The sequence below is a fragment of the Cryptomeria japonica genome, chromosome 8 (genome assembly GCF_030272615.1).
Source record: "Cryptomeria japonica chromosome 8, Sugi_1.0, whole genome shotgun sequence".
In the NCBI taxonomy this organism is placed as follows: Eukaryota; Viridiplantae; Streptophyta; class Pinopsida; order Cupressales; family Cupressaceae; genus Cryptomeria; species Cryptomeria japonica.
The window spans coordinates 463,853,734-463,879,289 of record NC_081412.1 but is presented as its reverse complement, the minus strand read 5'-3'; the positions used below and the strand labels follow the sequence as shown (position 1 = coordinate 463,879,289).

At 37.5% G+C, this 25,556-nt stretch overlaps 1 protein-coding gene across 1 annotated transcript in view; it reads left to right on the top strand.

Moving 5' to 3' along the window:
- Nucleotides 1–25,556, top strand: part of LOC131034959 (uncharacterized) — a 64,885-nt gene that overhangs the window by 2,666 nt on the left and 36,663 nt on the right. The window contains exon 2 of the mRNA XM_057966576.2: nt 68–472. Coding sequence (XP_057822559.1) covers nt 68–472 — 405 coding nt within the window. The remainder of the gene's footprint in view (nt 1–67; nt 473–25,556) is intronic.

Here is a 25,556-nt window from a genome sequence, read left to right as displayed (position 1 = left end):
AGGTGATGTAGCATGAATTAATCACAGTATTTACTGATTGTTTCTTGATTTGCTGCAAAAACTTCAGGCACATTGCAGCAAACACGAACGGATAATTTACCAACAGCTGCTTCAATTGCTGAAGCAAGAAAATAATTCTGAGGCACAACATAGGGGTAATGTTCAGGATGGAGCAATATCTGATTCAAGGCCACCCACACCTAGAGCACTGCAATGCTCTCCCATGTTACAAATTCCAGATACACCTCATCAACAAGATGGGTTAAACGAAAGCCAAGCAGGGATGGATCAATTGCAAGATCAAGCAGGATATTCAGAGTTGCAGTGCATCACACAACGGTCACTTGAGAGAATGCAGCACATAACTTCTATTTCAATGCAAATGCCACAAGAAACTAGCTATCAAACAACTGAAGACAAATTTGAAGATGCTCTGTTGTGGTTATGTCATGGAGAAATGCAGTCCAAACAGGTATGTTCACATGTTATAGTGATTTCAAATTTCATTTGTGCTCTTCTGTGGAAGAATTGGACAGCATTGAAAGATACCTAGTTATATGTTGTTTGTTCTTTTCCAATGAAATAGTATATAATAGTTTCATGATTTTTTTCTTTCTTGTTTAGAACTTTGTTTTTCTTATCATTTCATAAATAAGTAAGTTTTCCTGTAAATTCACTTTTCCTTTTTTAATGTACTCTCTAAAAGTAATTGACAATATCGTACTCACAAAGTTTTTCATTTTAAAAAAAATTCAGTTTGATGATGGTTTTCCTAATCCATTTCATCATGTTTTCTTCATCTTTTGTCTTTTTTAATTAATTAAATGTTAAAAAATTATCCAATCTAGTCAAATCAGAAAAGACTTGAAATTGCTTCTTTAAAATGAAACTTCTAAATTAGATGGTTTGGAGCAGGTTTAGATCCAATGCACTCCCTATTCCAGCACAACCCAATTCTAATGAGCACCCACGTTTTCTTTATACTTTCTTGCTTACCACTTTTGATAAACACATTAAGTGGTGTCTTCAGTATTATCATGTGGTTTTATAGCTTTATTATAACAGCAGGATAATAACATTTATAAATTTATCAATTGCTAGACTATGTTTCAATTCAAGTACTCTCTTTCAGGTTAAGTAAAGCGAAGTCGCAATAGATTTAGCCAAAGATTACTTCCTTTACATTAAAGACTTCCATCTCTTCTAATGTACATAATTTCTGTTTAGAACTCACTAATGTAATATTGTATTTCAAGCAAGTATTTTGTGTCTTTGTTTGCACATAATGAATCCTATTTTTCATTGTGTTGCTACACCTGGGGGCATCTTAATTGATATCAGAGCCTCACTAAAACTTTCTTTCTGTTTAGTGGCTTCTGTGCCTTTCAGCCATGTTCGCTAACTCATTTTTTCAATAAATTTTTGCATGTATCTTAATTCCTTATTATAACATTTTTCCTAAGTAAATGGCATTCAGGATGCATATATATTGTTTTGGTTGTTCGTAAGTGAAATAAGATTTTAAAGACTTTCATAAACATTTTTTTTTCTTTCTGTGGCATGAGAAAGTTGGCTTTTACACTGTTGTCTTTTCAAACTGTGACTTCCATTTACTTTGGTTGTTCTTGTTTTCTGCTCCATTTCACCAGTGCTAGTAACTGCAACATTGTTATAGTTCTGTTTCTTGTTATGGTATCACTACATGGTAGCTGAAAGCTCACTAGCTGAACATATTCTAGTAAAATTTAGCTTTGCTAGACTATGTGTATAAGTATATTATGGGTACTGGGAATCGTTATGTTTCAAAGGAAGAATGTAGTTTCATTAATTGACTTTTTTCAACAAGAATTTATATAGGACAAGTGAGGCCCCTGGTTTTTTCAAACAGCAATGAAGATTCGTAAGGACAAAAGTTAATTGACATGGGAGACTATATGAAAAGAGCCCAAATGCACAAGGACTAAAAGTTAATCAACTTAGGAGACTTTAAAAAAAGAGCTCGAACATATGAACTAGTACCTGCCAAAGCAATCCTTTACCTGCCTCGGCGAGTTTTTGAATCCAATGTCATATGCAGTATAACCATCCAAGTTGGTAATCAAAACTCAAAGCTTTAGGTCAGAACTCAGAGGGAGCATCACCAAATCATGTTTGTCTAAAGGTGATCCCTGATGATATTGTGAAGCACTGTCTATTTGCAATTTCAACAAATTACCAGACTATGTTTGAATAAAGGTGTCTTCTGATGATTGTCATTGTGAAGCACTGTTGTTTTGTGATTCCAATTACCATCTTCTCAATCTAGTCCGAAACAAATAAGAAAAACTGATTTCAATGCAATTTAGTAGTTCAAGAGAGCCTAGTCCATTTCAAACAAAGGCATTTGAAATACTAAATTTTGGCCCACCTATTGCAAGGAGATCCCTCAAACAAAGTAGCATATCATAGAAGTTATAAGAAGGAATAACATAGAAACCAGGTCCTTTGTGATAGGGTATATACTGGAACTAGAGACCATCTTGGATAAAGAAGAATATCAAGACTGGCCCCATCCCAAGGCACATAATATACAATGGAATTGTGCACCAATTTGCACAAGGAAAATCATTGTATTTGGACTCCCCTGATGTCAAGAAGCCTCCCAAAGACACCATTGCTGGACAAGGAAACGTACTGAAGTGGGCTTTCTCTTGGACCATAGATTGTAACAAAGTTGGTTTCCATCTCAAGGCAAGGAATTTATTAGAATTAGGCCCTCACTTGGTGATATGTATGGAAACTGAACCCAGGAGATACTATGCAATGCGTTCATGCAGTACAGGGAGACTAATAGAATTGACTTTAGCTTCCTTTGCTCCCTTTGTTGGTTTGAGGGGTGCAACCCTTGCAAGGTCAAAAGCCCAACAATAAGTCAACAGATTTCATTACCACCACCAAGATCTGATGTCGTGCTACCTTTGGAACAATTTTGGAAAGATGAATTGTCTCATCTTCGATGAAGACTATAATACTATTGCGTTGTGCATTGCCTGAATTAATATTTGTACACTGTGCTTCCTTCTAAGAGATTTGTCATGCATAGAACTTTTTACATTAATACAAATTTGATTACAATTCTTATTGACATTATTATTCTGTGTGTAAATAAACACACCTTTTCTGTGTTTGCAATCTAATTGTTATTTACATTTTTTTCTCTACAGTAAACATTTGTCCTTCTATTGTGTTCTCCAAATTTCTTCCGGGATCTATAGATCACATGGAACACAAAATATACTAGAAACAAGTCCTGTTTCAGGACAAGGAAATAAACCTGTTTTAGTTTCCCTCTCAAGACAAGGAACCATAAAAACTTATTCGTCAACCACCACAAAATATAACATGTGCAAAAAAATATAATTCATCAAATTGTAAATACAGCAATAAAAGCCCTTAAATAAATGCAATATAAGTCCAAAATGATCAAACAGTCAAAATACCATTAATTGATCAGTAATCCAATTTCTCATGGGAGGACTAAAGACATACTTGGACATACTGATACAACATTTCATCTGTGAGTTGATACAATGAAGAGATCTTGAGATAGTCTATTATAGCACAGAGACTAGGGCAGCAAAGATCTACCGCAAAGAACAAGGGGCAACTCCACAAATTTGGAGATGAATTTCAAGTCTCACCAAATGGTCATTGTGGCAAGGAAATGTTGGAGTAATGGCCATTTGAAATTCACATGGCCATGTTGTAATGTCCCCACTTTGAAATAGAATTTACTAATAAATAATATAAATAAAAATAAAATATTAAAGATTAAATTAAAATATAAAAGAATATAATTAAAATTTAATTTAGTTAATGAATGGTCAAGACTCAAAAGACATAAAATGAAAAGTTGTGACTCTCTCAAACATGACATATAAAAGGGAGAAGAGAAGCTCATTTGAGGGGGAATAATTTGGGAATCAGAAGTACAGATGTGATTTAAATAAGAACCGCAGATCTGATTGTGAAAGGTTGTGTCCCTTTCAAAGGGCAGAAATAATGAAGAGCTGCACTCTTTCAAAGGGTGTGTCTCTTGCCAAAGGGCATACATGATGAAGAGGTGTGACCTTTCCCTCACATTGAGAGATATGAAGGAAAGGAATCAAAGCATCCAGTGATATCACCATGGATCAGATCAGATCAGAACTATTATTAAGTTACAGGCAGTAACATCTTTGTTCTTGGTGGTATTCATGGGGATGTGCTTAATATATGAAGCCTGATAATGTTTCTATGCAGAATTTAGTAGTAATATTAATATAGACTGCAATATGTATGACAGTCATACTTAATTTCACATACATTCATAGTACATGAAAGACTATAATATTAATAGCCCATTCCTTAGTACTTCTGCTAATGCCTATGGAGGATGGGAATGATTTGTGTGTAGGGAAAAGCAGTCTAAATCCTCACAAGTCAGGCAATCCCGAGATGGGGTAAGGACAGGTATACTGGTAACCTTGAGGGAGTAGTCCTAAGATGGGGTAAGGGCCTGCATCCAGAAACCTTGAGGGAGTCTGCTTGTTGATTGGTCTCTAAGCGCCTGTTGTGACGTTTTCACACATCGCCCCATTGCAAATGGGGACCCATGTTTTTTTTGCTCGTTTTGCTCGTTTTCGCTTTGCTTTTTCTAGGGTTTTGTTAGTTTGTTAGTTGTCTGGATTTAGGGTCAAGCCTTAGGGTTTTGATTACCGTCTTTTCGGACCAAAATCCAGTCACTTTTGGGAGCTTTTTGAATTTCCTTTTCTAGAATGCAAATTTTGAATGAAATGAATTCGCCAGAATGGTCTATTTTCAATTGGAATTTTGAATGCAGAGCTTAAATTTGTCTAAGTGTTGAAGATGAAATGTGAATTTTTGTCCAATTGAATATTTTTGACCAAATTTTGACATTTTTGATTTTTGATCCTAGGCATCTCTAATGATTTGTTTTCGCCTTGTGAAGTGTTAAAATGTCTAAAATCATGTTATTTTGGCCTGTAGGAGCAAAATCGCTCCTGTCCCTCAGTGAAGGACGGGAGCTCGTTTTCAAATATTTTACTATTCCTGCAGGGTCAAGATGAATTACGAATTGGAAGTGATGGAGAAAGGCGAGATCTTTCCATTGAATATAAATTGAAGATTTTCATGAACACAGAAATGCCTCCAGGGGAAAAATCGCTCCTGTCCCTCAGTGAAGGACCGGAGCTACAAATCCAATTTTGCTTTGTCCTTGCAAGATTTTAACGTCTTGACGATGTGAAAAGGTCCAAAGAGGTGCATTTTATCAAATGAATATAACTTGAAGCGCTGTCGGGGAGATCAATAGGGTAGCAAGTCCGGCTTGAGTGAAGTCCTGATCCTGAAATTTGGCTAAGTCTGGAATGTCCTGATCCTGAAATTTGACTAAGTCTGGAAACTTAAAAAACCTCCAAAAACTAGATTTTGCAATATAACTCCTGGAGGTCTGAAACCACTCTCAAACATCCTGAAAGTATATATGGAATATAACTTAAAGTATAAGAAAGAAGAAACATAGAAGGAAATGTCACTTATACTTAAATGGAATATAACATTTATCCTGATAGAGAGTGCGAAAAGTCAAATTTCGCTCGTGTCCTTCTCCAAGGGTCCAGAGCGAAAAGCGCTCCTGTCCCTCTCCAAGGGACCAAGGCGAATCGCTCGTGTCCCTCACCAAGGGTCCAGAGCGAAAATGCTTAGTTGAGCCATTCCTGACCTTGTTTGGACGAATCGAGACATCAAAGGCATGGTGAAGGACGAAATGAGCATGATAGAACATCCAGACTTGATCAAAAACAACGAAATGATGAAGTTTTTGCCTAGAGGGTCAAATTCGCTCCTGTCCCTCACTGAAGGACCAGAGCGATTTTTGTTGTAGATGATTTTCTCGCCAAATTTCAACCGATCTCAAGGCATGAATGAATGAAAGGAGGCATTGCGAATCCGTTGAATATAATTTTCGAAGGTGATGAAGTGAAATGAGGCCCACAAGAGCAAAATCGCTCCTGTCCCTCTCCAAGGGACCAGGGCGATGATCTTCTAAACATCAAAGCGCCTTGTAAAATTCAAGTGAAATGAGAAAGGAATGAAGGAATAACGTTGTTTGTCCCCACAATGAAGATTGAAGTTCAAAGATGCAAGATCAAGGAGAAACAATGGAGATCGCTCCTGTCCCTCTCCAAGGGACCAGGGCGATATCATATCTAAAGGATATTCATTTGCAAGAACAAGTCAATTAAGCTCAAAGGACCTAGCGAAAATGGCAATTCCAACGTGGAAATAAGGACCTTGGACGTAAAAATTGCAAGAATCATGACCAAATTGATGGATCGCTCCTGTCCCTCTCCAAGGGACCAGGGCGATGAGGTACGTATCTTTGACCTTCACAATTTGGCATTCAAACAAACATTTTTAAATTTATTTTAAATGCTAAAAATCGATAATCTTTGAAAATTCAATTAAAATGGCATTTAAAATTTGTGCAAAACATTAATTAATTATTTTTGCCTTGTAAAAAAAATAAAAATAAAAAAAAATCGAATTTATTAATTAATAAACAAGGAAATTTAATTAATTAATTGCAATAAAAATGGAGCGCTTGAGTTTATTTTATGAAGGTCGGCCTTTGTTATTTTTTAAAAATCATTTATAATTGCTTTATTATTACCAAGTCGGCCTTAAGGTAAGTATGAGGTGAGCGCTATAAAGGGAGGGTGAGAATCTTCATTTTCACATTATCATTCTTCATTCACATGCGATTTGAGAAGGTGCGAAATTGTGTTCAAAGTGCGATTTGGAGTTTACAAAGCAAGGTGGTGCCAAGGTTATCCAAGGTGGTGCGAATCTAAAAGTTTCCACTTGAGCGAATTTGCCAAGGCATTAGAGATCACGTCCAAGACTTGAAGGGTGGCGAAGTTGATAAGAGGAACGTTCTTTTGAAGATCACATCAAGACTATCGAATTTCAAATTTTGCCTGGGCGAATTCCTTTATTTTGCATTCTAGAGTTAGTTCTCTAGTGAGGTATGGCGATTTGGTTTTATTGTTTTAATTTTGAATTTTAGATCGTCATTGCCTTAATTTTGAATTTTGAAATTTTGTTTTTCCTTAGCTCAATCGTTTTTTAGGAAATGATTAATAAAGGACTTATCATTAAGTTTCCTAAAAATTGCTCTCTAATTTATGTTATGTATTGCAAAATCATGTTACTAATTTTGAAATGTTGTGTAGGCATCAAATGGAGGTCTCTTCAAGGAAAATCAAGCCGGATCAAGGACGGTCTTCGCCAGGACGATCAAGCCAGGACATGGACGACCTTCTTTGGACTAACATCATCAAGGGCAATCCAACGTTCCAAGGCGAGGTACATCATCTTCCTGCACATCAAGGACGCAAGGAGTTAGAACAAGGGCTCGTTGAAGAAGCAAAATAGTTCTAGATGAATTAATTAAAGCAAGCTTCTCAACAACATCAAGTTGAATATCTACCAAGTTCCAAGTGTCAAATGAGGTGGCGTCCTAGTCATCATTTCTCCAATCAGTGAAGTCCATCTCAGCATGTCCAGATTCAATGTACTTAACTCATGGAAGGTGGCACAAACTCCGATGTACCTACCCTGGCTATCCATTGGTCGATTTTTCTAGAGAGGACATGTGTCCAAGCAATACAATTTTATCATTGGTCAAGCATTAAATGTTATGTAATGGTTGTAACAAACCCTAATTAGGGTTTTCATTGTTGAATCTTGGCCATTGATCTTGAATTGATCTAAGCCATCAAATTGTATTGTGGGCACTATATAAGCCCAGGCATTTCATTTGTAAAGGCTAATTAGAGTTAGAGAGATAATAGAGAGAGTTGTGAATAATAGAAAGTAGTTAGTAGATAGAGAGTAGAATAGGAGGACAAGGCAAGAAATTGTTGCCATTGATTGTAAACAAACTCCATTTTCATTGAAGTAATGGTGAAATATGTCGTTTTCTTGCAATTTGCATGGTTTCTTGTTGAGTCTTCAATCTTAGATGGTAGATGATTAGATGAATGGAGGAAATGTGATTGATTGATGGTGGAATTCGTACATCCATACTACTAGCAGTTTGTTGATTGCAAACTTGCCTTGTGTAGTCAACTGGAATAGTTCAACTTAAGCTCAATTTCAATTTGTTGCCTCTTCATTGATATGCATCAACTTGGATGGTATCTATGCCTGCGGTGATGATTTGAACATCATAAAGCTCCCTTAGAAGATCGCACTAGCCTTGTGTAGATGTTCCATTGATGTCAAAACAAGATCTAGTTAGAGTTTCATCAAAAAATCAAATCATTGCTCCTACATTCTTAGTGTTAGGATTAGATCCTCTCTTCACCCCCATCCTTTTTCCATTTTTTAATCTAAGTTAGTAAGAGCTTGTGTTCTAGCAAAGTAGATCGGAAATTCAATCACCAAATGTAAGTCCCCTTGTGATTACAGCAAATCACATCATACCACTGGAGCTTGTCCACATGTAGAGACCCTACCAAAAGGAACCTTGAAGTCATCCTAACTGATCCTTCATGCGAATCTTCAGCAGTTAGCGACTTTATTCAAGAGAGGATAAGATACCCTTAGGTATTTTATTCTGTGTATGATGGTGTACAAAATACACGTCAACAGCGCCCTAGCACAATAATTTTCCCTCCTCAATTTGGGCTAGAGAAGTAACAGGGATAAGACCTTGACATATAGGGTTTTGGAATTGTATTATTAAGGAGTAAATGCCTACTAATCTAAACATTTAAACTAAGATGTTATAATTTTTAATGATGCATTTAATAATATAGATAATTATTGATAAATGGCCTGCCTCCAAGTAGGGGACATCACACATGTCACTTTATGAGTCATTGTGTAGTTGCAAGTAGTTAGTGTCACTTTATGAATCATTTTGTAGTTGCAAGTAGTAAGTAATAAGTATATGCATAGAAGCAGATGTCTTTAAAATATCATGATATATTCGGATATATTTTTTCTTGGCAGGGTCCTTGACATTTGCTTGAAAATATCGTGACTTTTTAAAAATATCTAGCTGAAAATTTCACCAATATAAATTATTGGCGATTAAATTCCATGTAAATTAGATTTTTTTCAGTGTTCCACTGGGACTCTCATCCCCTCCAAAATCCCCATGTTTCCGAGACATGGGGACTTGGGGGAAACGTCCCCCCACCGCACTGCCACCTCCATCAAGTTTCTATGGTTTTGCCTGAAAGAAACCATGCCAAACTGAATATGCTTCACGTTTTAGCGTGACGTGTGAATCACTTATAATTGTGCCTGCTGAGAAGTGTGCTGATGGAATACTTCCATGGTCATACCAACAAAAATGTGCACTCATGTTCATCAGCTCTGCCCCCACCGCCGTCCCCCTTGTTGTCCTCAAATTTAGGCCCTTGGTCCCCAAAACCTGTCCCCATGTCCACCATCAAGAAACTCCGTGGAACTATGTTTTTTTCTTTATAAGCACCAAAACTGCAAGATTTTGGTCATTCTACTCTAGAAATTTTATAAATGGGCTTAGAAACCTTGAACAGTCTAAGTAGCTGTTAAGATTTCCAGCTGCTATTATTGAATAGCAGTTATATCTGTTGCCAAGGAACAAGACAATTATTGCTATTGTTATTTGAAAACTGAATGTGGTTATCTACAGTTGTGAAGACACTTGCTATAATTGGGTTTGAAAACCTTGTGAATAGGGAGCATGAACAGTGATTAGTGACTATGGCTGTTGCCTTTGATAACGATGAACTTGCTGTCATTATTCATGATTTGTGAGCATAGCCATTACTAGGAAAAACTGTCAAATGATTATGCTCTCCTTTGAATTGTCATTATTGTTGCATCACAAATGTTAGTGCTGTCATTTCTCCTTATCAATGGATATTGTTGTGTTTATTTAATTTGTAAATCGGAATATGATTAAGGTAATTGTTTGGGAATTTGCATTGATACAGATCAACAGTTAATAATCTCGTATCTGTTGAGATTGTTGTTATCATTATCATCTTTTGACATAAATCCTTTTCTGATTAGTAATATTCTTATGATTACCGATCAGTAGCATCCTTTCATTATTGTGACCTCTACACTCTTGATTAGTATGGTGTTTGGTAGCATCCTTATTAATACTGTGATCAATTAATATGAGCATCAATACCGATGTCAACTTTGTAGGAAATATTGCTGATCAAAGTGATTAATATAAACGTTGTTAAGACAGGACATAAGTTGTCCTGAAATGCCAGGCATGAATGTTGCCACTGCCGTTCTTAAGAGATATGTGAAGAGGTCAGGGTTACTTTTGTTGTCAATAATAGAACTACCATTTTGTGTATAGTTTATTCTTTTCAACTTGATAGATAAGGAGAACAGTAGGGTTAACAAGTCATATTTACCTTACTGACATTTTATTGCATTAATAGTTCATTATCATTTCTGGCAGAGTTATTAATTAATGTTGTTAAAGACATTTATATTACAATCATTTATAATTAGCAATCTCTAAATTAATGAGAGAAATCTATATTTAAATTCATGGTACACTCTTGTTTACTTTCACATTCACTCTATGTAATTGTGATGGCTTTAAATGTAAAAAACATCAGCTATATCTCTCTTCTTTAAAAAAATTACTGTATTTTTTGGTTCTCATATTTTTCCAGTTTTTACCAATAATATCCCTATCTCTTGATAAATTCCAAAGAATGATATTTGTTTCTACGAGTACATGTACATGTAGGTAAGACATATTGTATGTTCACCCATTTAAGCAATATCTTTTAGTGAATATCATCATGTGCTGATGGATAAGGTCAGGAGCATAGATATGGGTTGTCATCCTTGTTAGTTTTGTCAATATTGTGTTAAGTCTATGTGTGTTGAAGGCCAAGAGTCTATATGGTGATGAGTTGTTAGGAAGTTTTGAGTTCACTATAATGCTAATTTCCTTAAGATCCATTTGTGAATTACAAAATCTTTCATAGGGTAGAGAACAAGTTTTCCCCATCTCGAGACAAATAGGCTCAATATTAGAGATTGGCACCTCTTGCTCCTTGTAGATTATACTCCTATTAGAATATAACTAAGTTACCAGGTTCTGCAAAGGGACCCCTCGGGTCTTGGTCCTGGTCCAGTTCCCTCTGTGTTTGGATAGGGTCCTGTTGACGAGCGTTTTGTGATCACACCAACACAGAATAAAATTTCCCTACGGTCACCTTATCCTCTCTTGATCAAAATCAGATGTATGCTAAGATTATAGGAAGATCATACATTGACTCCAAGGTTCCAACTGCGTGTTGACGTGTTTTTTATGACGACGTCTAACACAAAATAAAGTTTTCCAACAGTCACTTTACTCTCTCTTGATCAAAGTACGATTGTATGCTAAGATAGTCGTAAGTTCAAGCAATCAACTTCAAGGTTCCTATTCAGAAAGGACGTGACTCAATTGGTTGATATGATATGTCGGTTATCCATGGGGACTTTCGCACACTAGAAGAAGATTAAACAATTTTGCAACTTACAAGGTATTTACTCGCGAATGATTTATCAATGGGAAGCTCTTTTTTAGGATTTTTAGGTTTAAAATATGCAGAAAGTAAATAGGAAGGGTTTAAGAAGGCTATGCTAACTCTAATAACAAGGAGATGATGATTGCTTGGGTAAAACCAAACCGCACTTTGCTTTGCCAACTTTGTACAACTACACAAAGACGGTGCAATCTTCAAAGGTTGTGCAGGAGTTTTTCATACCACCAATGAACACCATCATAGAACAATATCCATCGATGATCGAAGTTAAGTTTACACATAAAAAGGCTCAGACTAACCTTGCAAAGTTAATAACAATCAGCTACTAACAAAAGGTATGAGCAAGGGTTTCACTGCAAACAATCTCATCAAATCCTGTTCATCTAACAATTGAAAGCAAATCTACAGTGAAGAGAGCGAGATCATGCAAGTTGCAAAACAGAACAAGTATACATCATCAAATTGAACAATGTATTAAGTTACAGCTTCAACAACTTATTGCAACAATCTCAAAAGCAATCTCTCCTCCCTTACAAATGAGGGGGGTCACCCCTTTATATAGGCTTCATGCCTTGGCTACATGCAAACCCTAATTAGGGTTTTTCCCTAAAAGATTCCCCACACATGGTGCAACAAGGTAGGAATCAGCAATAAATGCCCATTATGCCCATATACAATTAATTTCAGCCCATTACAATTGGTATCCAAAATACATTAAATGTGCCACTTCACTAAATTTGCCCAACATGCGTTGAATATTCCTCCATGCATAAATTGCTCCATCATGCCATAAATGCTCCATCATCTCCACATGCGAATGCTGCATGCAAAAGAAATCTGCCATAATACCTTAAATGTGACTGTTGCATGCAAAAGATACTCCATTAATTCAACATGCGTTGACCCAACTGCCACTTGGTCAAAGTATTCTAACAATAAATATGCCACTATGTCATTCAGTTAGAAGATCCTCGTCTAGAAATGGGCGACCATTATCTCGCTCATTAATGGCATAAGCGATGAATTTGGTGACGACAACCTCCAATTCTCCTACAGAGACACTTGGCACACTTTCTATCCTGAACTCCATCAAAGTAATTTCTTCTTCACTCTTGGAGAGAAAACTCTCCCATTCTGCTACCATTTCCTGTGTCCTCTACATAGTGCTGGAAAATAAAGAAACATTTTCCAAGTGTGCCTTGGAAAACACCCCCACAAAGAAAAATTCATGCAACTGGGCCCTTAGAAAATTTGTTGTCACTTTGCCTTCATTCAGCTTCCTTACGAATAATGCCTCAATTGCGTTGAGGATTTCCTCCTATACTCCTCTGATTGAGTCTTTCAAAGACAGACTCCATGCTGAATCTTTCAAAGGCCTCCCTTCCAATGCAGACGACACAAAACCATCATGGGAAATCATAAATCTCGTTCTCTTGAATCACCTTCCTGTCTATCAATGTCTGCTTTGGAACTTTCATCAAGGCTTTGAGTCGTGAATGGTTAGGTCCTGATAAATGTGAACATCTTCCTACGCACCATCCACTACCTCCAGCCGGTTCAAGAGGGCAACAAGTCTAGAATGAAGGCTAGCTAGGTCTTCAATGAATTTTTCGGCTCCAATGAAAACATCCTCCACCCGTTCCTTAGAATATTGGGCAATTTTCCTAACCTTTTCAGCGGCATCAATGTATTCTTTAGGAAGAGAGGAAGGAGGAACAAAGGACAAATCCTCCTCCCTGAGTGGATGTTTGAAACTCTTGACATACTTGCACAAGGCCGTATTTTCACTCTTCAGCCTTCTACATTTTTCCTTCAGATTTTGCATCTGTTCCTTCATAGCCAAGGAAGATCCTTCAAATTCGTCTATCACCTACGTTGTGGAAGCACACCCCAAATCAACCTCTCTGATCACATAATCATCTGGCATAATTCCATTTATGTCCTTGTCCATTGCAAGATCTACCATATGCAAAGTTCTAGATCCAGACTCATCCCTTGTGACCTTGGAAAACTTTCAAGAAGCCTTCTTTTCTGTTGGTTTATCCATTCTTCTCAGAAGTTCTTCCAACTCTTGTGCTGGATCCACTTCCTCTTCTGGTTCTGTAACTAGGAATTTGGAATAACATACCAAAGCCTAAGTTATGCAACCACAAAACATAACAGGATAAGAAATTAATCCTAATACATTCAATGAAAGAAGGAAAGACAAGATTTCAAAACAAAAGCGCAAACCACATGTAAAAATCTCCTTCCTTGACCTCCATTGTTTCTCTTTTTCCTCCAAAATGCAAGTGTGATAGAAGCAAGATGATAGCAAAATCGCCAGCGTGAGAATACTTGAGATGTGGGTGTCAAAAATGAGCAATGAGAGCTCAATTTATAGGAAAAAAAGATTTTGAATCGACAGACGAGATTAATTTGAAGACAGGAAGAATCAACGGCTAGGATCAAACACATAGCAAAGTTTCCTTTAGGAGACAAAGAAAAAGAGAAATAAATCCGGAAAGAAATATAGAATCAAATCGAGGAAGATAATATGGGGATTTAATAAATAAACAAAATTGATTATTCTCATATATTTCCAAATTAGCAGGTTGAAAAAATAAATATGTGATAATTAAATAAATAAAATTTATTATCTGCATATGAGAATATAAATATGATAAAGTAATAAATTTACTATTCATATTTAGGAATTAGCTAATCAAATAAATTAAATTTATTTAATTATCAAAGAAGACCCAAAATTGTTAATGATTTTGATAAAAGACTGATAAGATTGATAAGACTAATTGACAATGACTTGATAAATAATTGATAAGATCGATTGATAAAGTGCCATGAAAGGTTGATAGAGTGTCATAAAGGACTGATTGAAATTGATTGATAAAGAGGTTGATAATTGATGGTTGATTAATTATCAACAAAGAGGTAATTAAGTCTAATTGTCAAGATGAGACCAATTCGAATGATTTAAAAATGATAAAACGCCAATCATAATGATTTAGGACCAAATGCAAATGAAGAAGACTGATTAGGGTTGGATTTGAAATGAACTGAAACCAGAGGGATGACACAATGTCAACATATGACGAAGATGAAATGCGACATAGAAGACATGTTAAAAATTAGGTTAGCGACATAGGAGTGATGACCAATTTTGAGTGTCTACAGGTTCTTTTCTTAATCCATCTCTCAGCCAATCTGGAGCAGTTGTCGACTGATCTTGAATTTCCATTTGTGCTTGCTCCTATGAAGCTTCCTCCATTTCTCCAAGGATTGTTTCTATGAAACTATCTTGGCGTGGCTCTTCTGGATGAGAGGGAAGTTCTTGTCTTTAACCTCCTGGCTGAGTTGGCCTGCGTGCAACACTGATGCTAAGAACATCCTGTGTAAGTGTGTTATCAGGAAAATAACCCTGTGGTGGACTTCCTTGCGTGAACGTTTCCACCTCTCGCACACTAGAAACTGGTTGGGGATTGAGCTTCTTCCACCCTTACTCTTTTCTATTGTGGTTCTTCCTAGTGGACTTCCTGTTGAAAAGTTGGTCGGATTTCAGTTGAACATTTGGTTGGGCTTCCTTCCTTTTCCTTGTCCTAGGCTTCTTCGGAGCATTCTTTCCTTCACTAGGTCCAACTCCTTTTGGCTGGATTTCTCCTTTCCAGGCTTGGGCCTATGATGATCCTTCTGTGGCCTCATTGTGGGAATCCGGATTTCCCATTTATTTGACAGTGACTTGATAAATAATTGATAAGATCAATTGATAAAGTGCCATGAAAAGCTGATAGAGTGTCACAGAGGATTGATTGAAATTGATTGATAAAGAGGTCGATAATTGATGATTGATTAATTATCAACAAAGAGAGAATTAAGTCTAATTGTCAAGATGAGACCAATTTGAATGATTTGAAAATTATAAAACGCCAATCATAATGATTGAGGACCAAATGCAAATGAAGAAGACTGATTAAGGTTGGATTTGAAATGAACTGAAACCAGAGGGATGACACAATGTCAACATATGATGAAGATGAAATGCGACATAGAAGACATGTTAAAAATTAGGTTAGTGACATAGGAGTGATGATCAATTTTGAGTGTCTACAGGTTCTTTTCTTAATCTATCTCTCAGCCAATCTGGAGCAGTTGTCGACTGATCTTGAATTTCCATTTGTGCTTGCTCCTATGAAGATTCCTCCATTTCTCCAAGGATTGTTTCTACAAACTATCTTGGCATGGCTCTTCTGGATGAGAGGGAAGTTTTTGTCTTTAACCTCCTAGCTGAGTTGGCCTGCGTGTAGCACTGATGCTAAGAACATCTCGTGTAAGTGTGTTATTAGGAAAATCACCATGTGGTGGATTTAGTGGATTTCCTTGCATGAACATTTCCACCTCTCGCACATTGGAAACTGGCTGGGGATTGAGCTTCTTCCACCCTTGCTCTTTTCTATTGTGGTTCTTCCTAGTGGACTTCTTGTTGAAAAGTTGGTTGGATTTCGAGTTGAACATTTGGTTGGGCTTCCTTTTCCTTGTCCAAGGCTTCTTCGGAGCATTCTTTCCTTCACTAGGTCCAACTCCTTTCTGCTAGATTTCTCCTTTCTAGGCTTGGGCCTATGATGATCCTTCTGTGGCCTCACTGTAGGAATCCAGATTTCCCATTAATTGGTAGCTCAGACAGACATTCCCTTCCTTCAATGTCCTGACATGTTGATCGATCCAATGCCTAATGAACTTCAAAATTTGTCTAGCCAAAATGTCTAGATCATCAACTTTAGGTTTTGATCAATCCAGAAGTTGGATAGGCTGATCCCTTACCTTTTCAAATTCTAGTTGCACTACGTTTGGATCCTCTTTCACTTGATCCAACACTTGCATTATTTCACCAATTCTAATCATGTTAAGAGGTAGTCTGGAAAACATCTTTTTCCTGACCTCAAGATCATCCTTGGCATGAGCCCAAACATATTCCAAGTGAAACTTGTGCACAAACTTCATTCCAGCTAACTTCCGAATTTTATTATATGGATCATAGTAAGATCTGGATGTGTAGAATGTTAAATGGTAGAATGCCAATTCCTCCACTCCCTTCTCAGCTACTGCCAGGTTTGGGCACAATTCCACATAATCACCCAGGACAATTGAGAATTCTACGAATAATTTTCTTTTCTTTTTCTGAATCTGGTCATACACTATCAATTGTCTGATAAGTTCTAGCAATACCAATTTATTGACGGATATCTTGGCAATATATGTGGTTGGGAGGAAAATCCCTGACTCTTGGTATAGGTAAACTTTGGAAACTGCAAGAACATGACCCCAAACTTCTGCACTAGTGCCTTGGCTTTCGGTGACACTCTCGTATGAAGCTCATTTTGCATCAACTTGGTTAAATACATAGTGAAAGTGTTATTCACCAATTTGAATGAACTAGTGTTGGATAGGTGCAGTTGGGGATAACATTCATGAACCTTCAACTATGTCGGTCCACATCCCATGGGCCGATTTCTTGGCAAGCCATCGAAGCCACCCATCCTTGCGAGTGAATTTATCACATGTGAGCTCATGTAGAAGGCTTGGGTCTTCTTTTCCTTAAGATTTTTCAACTGTTCGTGCACATAATGGCTAATCAATCTAGCCCAATCCACCATCCCATTGGCATTCATGACTTCTCCAATGAAGAAGAACATCCACGTTTCAAAATTGATGGCTTGTGGACACCCCATAATTTCGCTCAACATCATCAATAAGTCCACATACTCTTGCTTGAATTAAAAAATAGTGAGTTGTTTGGGCATCTTGGAAATGTGAGGTCTTGGCCTCTGCATCCAGTTCTTGTTGATCGTTTCAGCACGTCTGTCTGGACTAGCACGTTTGTCTAGACCTGCATCATATACTGTCTAAGCTCTATCCTTAGTCTTGTAGGTCATGGAATGATGTGATGGAATTCCAAAGGTTTCCCCAATAGCTTCAGAGAGACAAGTTGGCAAGAAGCCTTCCACCTAACGTTAGAATTGCCCTTTTTTCTAGATTGTAGTGCTTCGCGCATTCCAAAATTAATTCTAGATATTGGATAGATGGAGGGAAACCAACTGCCGCGACAATTCCACTCTTGACAATCCTGGTAGCAACGAGTGATGGAGCATGTCTAGCTGTTTCAAACATTTTGATCTGGAAAGCAACCGAGTTGAAAGTTCCAAGATTTGTGTCGCTGATCTCCTTCCACTTGGACACAATTTTGGACTCCGAAAGAAATCCCTTCATCTCGTTTTTGATTTGTGCTTGCCTGGAAATAGTTGCTGCCTTACTTGCCTCCGCCATTCCTCCACAAACAAAGCTTGTGAAAGGAATGGAAACTTCTTCAAGTCTGATTTCTTGCTACTTCTCTCCAACTCTAACTTTCTGCAAATTCGCACATGAGAAATGAATTGTGTTTGCTTGTTAAAATATAATTCTTCCACCATCTTGTTAAGTTGGCGAAAGAACAAAATTGGCAGTTTGTTTTAATGATGCGTCATACTTTCCTCTCCAACCTGCCATGCAAATGGGTTCCGCCATTATCCTTGAGTTTCACAATGGAATTTTCCTTTTATTCTTTGAGTCATGCGTCATGATTTGAAATATTATTTCTTTTTGAGTTGCTAACTCGCCAACTTTCCGTATTGAAATCTTGAAGAGATAATCGAAAGATTTTCGTAGAATTTTGATTATTTGTCCCACTTGGCGAGAAACCACTGGAGAGAGAAAATTTAATCCAAGAAGTTTTTTTTTTAAATTTTGAATTTGTCTTGTTCCAGGGAAGCTTTTTCATCAATTTTCAACATCTATTTTCAAGGGATTTTTTCAAATTAGGGTTTCGGGGTCCAGGAGAGAAAATTCCTTCACAAATCCAAATCTATCATCATTTTGAAATTTAGATGATTTGTGATGCCCAAAAATGGATTTTTCCAATTTTTTCCCGAGGGGAATTTTCTTTTCCAATCTATCCTTGACTTCCATTTTCCTTGCCTTGGAATTTACTCTTCAAACCTGGGCATGGAATTCACCTTGATGAGGAATTTTTTAATCTTCTTGTTTTTCCTTGACCCCCTCCACCTAGTGCTCTCCATTCTTCTTGGGTGCTAATTTGATGCCTTGGAGGAATTTGTGGTGCTTGATGACTTTCCTTGGCACCCTCCATCTAGTGCCCCAAACTGACCTTGTGCGCTAATTCACTGCAGGGGAGGAATTTGATCTTTGAAAACTTTTTCCATGACCCCCTCTATCTAGCGCTTGTTGAAGTGTGTTTTATTCACATAGCATTTCAGAATAAAATACCAAGGTAATTTACCCTCTCTTGAACAAAATCACCTCAGATGCTAAGGGTAAGATCAACTAAAATGATTCCAAGGTTTCTACATGTCAGGTCTTGACGAGTGGGTAACTCAATGGTCGATGTGAATTGTTGTGTTCACTTGGGGACTTACACAAATGTTCGAATTTGGGACTTACACAAATGTTCGAATTATCTTCTTTGATCATGAAATATGCGGAATAGGTGTGTTGACAACTTAGGATTTAGCAATGTAGCTTTGGACTTAATTCTTACTAAAAAATGGGCAAAATGAATAGGGTTAAGGAAATCTATTCTAAGCCTAGGAATGTAGGAAATGATGAACAAATTTAGTGAAATCAAACTAGGCAAGGTCTCACAAACAAGTATTGACACAAGCTTAGTGCAATCATCTAAGGTATACTTATGGATTTTCAAACTATTACCATCAAACGTTGACACCATCCAAGTTGGCGCTTGTCGAGGGATGCATAATAATTGCAGTTAAGCTTACTCAAATTTCAAGTTGACCACACAAGGCGCACTTACCAACGACAAGAGGCTAGTGGTATGGATTAAGGATTCCACCCAAATATACTCAACAAATCTTTCACTTAATCTAATAAACATGAAAACAAATTCTAATCTAACTTGGAGGAATTGAGAACCATGAATGCAAAACAACATTTGAAGAGCAAAATCACCAACAAATTGAACAATGATTTAGATTCAAATAGTTGTAGCATATACCAACAATTCTACAAAAACTCTCTTACAAATGAGAGACAATGAGGTATATATAGAGTCTCATATAAAATGGATGGCCAAGATTAAAACTAAATCAAGGGCCAAGATCATGCCAACAAAACCCTAGAATTGCCCTAATTAGGGTTTACATAAAAAATGGTGCCGCCAACATATGGCCCAATAAAAAGATACCTAGTCATCAAATAGGGAGTCTTCTAGAAGATTCCTCTCTGCATCTCTCTCTCTCTCCTAGCATACTCCAAGAATCTAGCCAATTCAAAATCTAACTCCTCCATGGAAATGCTAGGTAAGGTATCTTATTGTAAATCAATCATGTACAATGTATCCGAGCAAGCATCCAAAGTGTTCTCCCAATCTGGCATGAGCTTCTGCAAACTATGAGCATGAATCAACAAAGAGACCAAAGCATCCATCTGAGTCTTTTTCAAAGAGTCCAACTGACAAAAATCCATAAGTTTCATCTTGTCTCTTAATTCGGCTAAGTGTAAACCACTAGCATCACTAACATCAACACCCAATAACTCCTCAATTGAAGCAAGGATTTTCAGCTGAATATCCTGAATCGATCCTTCCATCTCTGTACAACTTAGTTGGGCGTTCTCATAAGTCGATTTCTTCATGGCCAATGAACAATACCAGCTATGGAAATCGTACGTCTCCACTGTGCACAATATTCTCCCTGATCAATGTGGACTTGGGAATCTTCTTCAAAGCTCTGAGACGTGGAATAGTCCTCTCCTAGATTGGCCAGAATTCTTCCTAAACTCCCTCCAAATATTGGATTCTAAACATGAGCCCTGTTGTCCTATCATATGCCTAGACAAACTGAGTAAGGAAATCATCTGCCTGTTTTTTTGCACCTTCAATCCATTTCTCCACCTCCGAGAGAGTCTCTCGCTGCCTCATAGTGTGAATGTAGTCCATGATCAACTGCAATAGGGGAAATAAGGGTGGGATTCCCACACCTTGTCCCCGCAATGTACTCTCTAAGTCTGATATTCTCTTCTCTGTACTTCTCCTTCTCTTAAATCTCTCTATCCAACCTTGCGTTGGTCGCCCTAAGGTTCACCAACCCCCTGAAATTCTTGCTCTCTTGTAGTACGACCAAGGGCAACTGAAGTAATCTGGAAATCCATAGGAGTAGCAATGTCCGTCGTCACACCTCCAATAGGAACAACCACCTGCGCAATCCGCATTCCTGTCTCGTCTCTAGCTACGTGTGACAAGATCTCATCTCTCTTGGGTTCTTTCTCCTTAATGCTCCTAGCTAAGTAGTCATCAATGTTATCAATAGGCTATACCTCTATCATCTTCTTACTCTTCATCAGCCAATCAGGAATATCGGACATCTCCATACTGTCATCAAGACACATCTATCGATCAAGCCCTCTCAATGCTGAGATAACATCATCATCATCAGGATTGCTCCTGGTCAAATCATATACCTCATTTTCCAAACTAACTTCCAGAAGGACAGTAGGGGATTCTGACTGATCATCATTCTCATTCGATGGAGTAGATGTTGTTGTGGCATGTAATATTGAATATTCTCTGGTAGTATCACTGTGTTGGAATATTGTTGGGTCTCCTTGTTCTGTTCTGTCATTTAAACTTCCTTAATTGATGAGACACTGAGAGGGGGTGAAGGAATGATAGGCGAATGAATGATAGTCTTTCGTTTTTTCTTCTTGACCTCCTCAATCTTCTTCCCTTTGGCCTTGACGACTCCTAGTGTGTTTTTCTTTCTCTTGGGAGCTTGACTCTCTTCATCCGCATGAATCCTGACATCACTGATAGTCCTCTGATCATCCTCCAAAGTAGATTCTTCCGGCTTCATCTTTTCAAAAGTGAAGGAAACACCCATATCAACTAACTTATTCATCTGAATATCTACCCAGACACGGGAGAAACTCAAGACCTCTCTCATCAATATCTTTAAATCTATCTCTTTTGACTTTGACCAATTAAGCAATAAGATCGCCTTCTTCATTTCATTTTCATACTGTGGATGTGTATGATCTCTGTCGTCTAACACCTGATCATGAATGAGGAAAAATCCACACTCCCTCATGAAATCCATTGACATCCTAGACCACATTTGTCTTTTCACTGCCTAATCGTCCATCAAGTTGGCCCAATAATCCTCTATGTCTGCCTCGTGGATGAACTTCTCTCCCCTGATCCTTCCAATTTTCTTATCTAGATCAAATCTTTCTCTTTTCTTGAAGGTTGCAAATTGATAGAATGAAAGCTCCTCACTCGCTGTGCTGGCGGCTAAGGCAGACTGGCAAACCTCCAACGTCTTCCCAACTGAAATAGGGAATGTCATGGCTGTGCTATGCTTCTCTTTTTGAATAGAATCAAACTCTAGAAGTTGTCTCACCACTTCCAACAAGATCATTCTATCGGAAGGATACCTAGGAATCTTGTAGGGTTTGGATTGAAACCTATGAATCCTAAGGTACGTGAAAGCAGGAAACTGTATATATCACGATCCATATTTATCTATCAGCTATGTTGCCTCCTTGGACAACCTCCTGTGGATTCCGCCCTGCAACATCTGCGTGATGTACATTGTGAATACATCATTCACTCTCTTATAATCTTCAATTCTATACATGTTCAGCTGGGGATAACACTCATAACTCCTGAATTGTCCTTGCCCATTTTCAACTTCACCTTTGCATATCAAACCTTTGTATGTAAAAAACCGTGCAAGCAGATATACCAAGTAGGAAGTCATGGCGAATGACTTGGACCGCTCTACATTCCTCAGCTGAAAGTCCAGATTGTCACTTATGATTCTAGACCAATTTATCAACGTTCCTCTGACAATCCTTGATGAAATAGAACATCCATCCATTGTATATTGCACCCTATAGCATCCCCATTACTTGGTTAAGCATGAATACTAAATCACTATATTCCTCTTTGAAATCTGTGCACATAAGTGTCTTGGGAGCCTTGGAATGATGAGGCCTAGGCTCGATTATCCACTCCTTGTTCATCTTGGTCTTAACGCATCCATCTTCTTTGTATATCGATCTTCATATTCTTCTTTAGTTACATCCTTCATGTCTGCTCCACGTGGAATTCCAAACACTTTAGCAATCACGTCCTCAGCAAGGTAGGCAATGACAACGCCCTTAGGGATCTTGATCATTCGGGAGCGAGGATCATAACATCGTGCACACTCCAGAATAAGCTCACTACACTATATGGAATGTGGAAATCCAACGGCTTGAAAAATACCACTCTTCATAATGTTCACATACATTGGGGAAGGAAACTGGCTTCCAACTCCGAACATCTCGCATCAGGTTCAAGTTCAGGAAATGCATGTTCGTGTCCGTTATCTCCTTCCATCTGAATGACATCTTGGATTCTAGATAGAATCCAGTCTCAACAATCCTCTATTGTTCTCTCCTTTCCTTAAGTCCGGACTTCGACATCGTACCTGTACGAAGCTTGAAGTTAGAGCATAGGAAAAATATAATATTCTTAATACAATTCTTGATTTCTTGATGATTTAGACTAATTAGGGTATGTAAATCAGGAAAAACAATCCACATTTTAGATAGATTTCAACAATTTAAATACAAAATGTGACAAGGTTAGGGTATGAAAACCCTCATGAAATTAACACCTCCTTATATTTAGAAATATCGTGCAAATCAAAGTGCAAAGGAGTATATTGGATCAATAGTGACTAAGGAAAGGCGTGAAAGATTGTGTTTTCACACAAAATTATGATTGAGGATACCTTCCGCAGTCAACAATGGCTGCCAACAAATCTGAAGACAACCTGCAACTATTATTTAACCTCTCAAAACATGTTGCAATCATTCAAAATATGCACAAATTTGATGAAAATCAATCATGATGACGAAAACAATCAAACCAAGGAACATAGGTATGGCTGGTGAAAGTTAAATTTCTGAGGACAAGCAGCCAATAATGAAGTTGTAGACTTGTGGCAGCCCTTCAATGGTCTGAGGATTGAAAAAATGATCCCCAAAATGCCTCCAAGTGTAAATCGTTGAAGTTGTGGTTGGCTGGGCAATAAAATATAAGTCTGAAAATTGATGATCAGCCAACAATGGAGGTTGAACTAGTTGTAGTAATGGCATCAAAACTCAAATCTGAAGTAACCACAACAAATAGGAACAATGGCAGCCACCAAACATGAAGGGAATCCATCAAAATATGGCACCAAACCTTTGCAAAACCAAAATCGAAATTTTCCCGCTATGGTGTCACCTCACACATCTGAAAAATGTCATCAAAGGCATTCCAATCTGTCAACCTAGGTCTGAGAACAACAAGTAGAAAATGGCGGCATCAATGAGAATAGTCCAAGTTGGAGAAAGAAACTTCAAACACAAAAATCGCCCCTTTCTACAAAATCGCTACCTCACCAAAAATGGCGAACTTCACCAAAAAAAATTGTGGCATTCAATCAACAATGGCAGCCACCAAACATGACGCCCAGCTGGAAAAATAAATGGCAATGGGGAAAAATGGCAGCAAGAAGAGTCTTCAATCAATCACCTCCACTTAGACACTTCCTCCAAAATCGCCTTTGCATAAACACACTTGGCAAACTCAATAATAAAATAATGTTGGCTCATTCCCTATTTGAACTCACTTTCATCATCGAATCTCGCTACACAAGCAATGTGGGATATAACACTTGTTCTTATACTTGCTTGGTGAAACCGATTTGTTTCTAGAAGGTTGAAAACATTAATTGCTCATTGCAAATCATTAATTGTTTTTTATTTATTTTAAATAATCATTGTCTTTCATTAAAAAATAATTAAATGGGGCTCACTTTATTAAAATATTTCAATTTAAATCCAAAAAATGGGCCAATTGGGGAAATTTGATCCTTGTAAGGATAAAAAAATCCTCACAAAAATCACTTAAAATCATAAAATATCCCCTTGGGGAAAATTGATCCCAGTAAGGATTAAAAAATCCTCCCAAAAATCACTTAAAATCATAAAATATCCCCTTGGGGATTGGGGAAAATTGATCCCAGTAAGGATTAAAAAATCCTCGCAAAATCATCAAATGTGCATAAAATGGGGTCTAGGGGAAAATCGATCTAGGTGTGGAATGAAAAATTCCACTTAAAATTAAGTCATCACACAAAAATACCCCTCTGGTGGAAAAACGACCCTAGTCTGGGTCTGGATGAAAATCCAGACTCAACATTAGAAATCTCTCTCAGTGGAAAATCGACTTGAGTTAGGATTGAGAGTTTGTACAAAAATCTTCAAAACTTCGTCACAAGACCTGGTGGAAAATCGATTCAGGTGTGGAATCAAGACAACTATCATCCGCAATCCCATCCATACTCCCCAGTAGAAAAACATGGGTAGTCAGGATAAATCCTGACACTTAGTCAAAATTTAATGCATCCAGGGGAAAAACGACCCTAGTATGGATTCACAGTGGTGGAAGAATGAGGCAAGTATGGATTTCAAGGGAAATCCATGTCCAGTTTGGATTTTGAGTGGGGAAACCATAGGTAGTCAGGAATATGAGGGGAAAAACACTTCTAGTATGGAACTTTGACCTTTTAACCCTTAGAATATGGATTTTCATTTGGAAAATGATGATTTTTCCACTCAAAACCACTAGGAAACTTCAAAACTCAATAAAACTCAACTGGACTCGAGCAAATTTACAAAAAAATGGAGCGTAACATAAGGAAATTTATCAGGATAAAGTGCGAAATCAACTTGAATAACTTCCTAGGAGCGAGAAAACAACTCCAAAGGGTCTAAAAACACCTTAGCACTTAAAATCACCGACGAGGATGTTCAAAACATGCTAACGCTCCAAAGGGTCAACACTTAGAC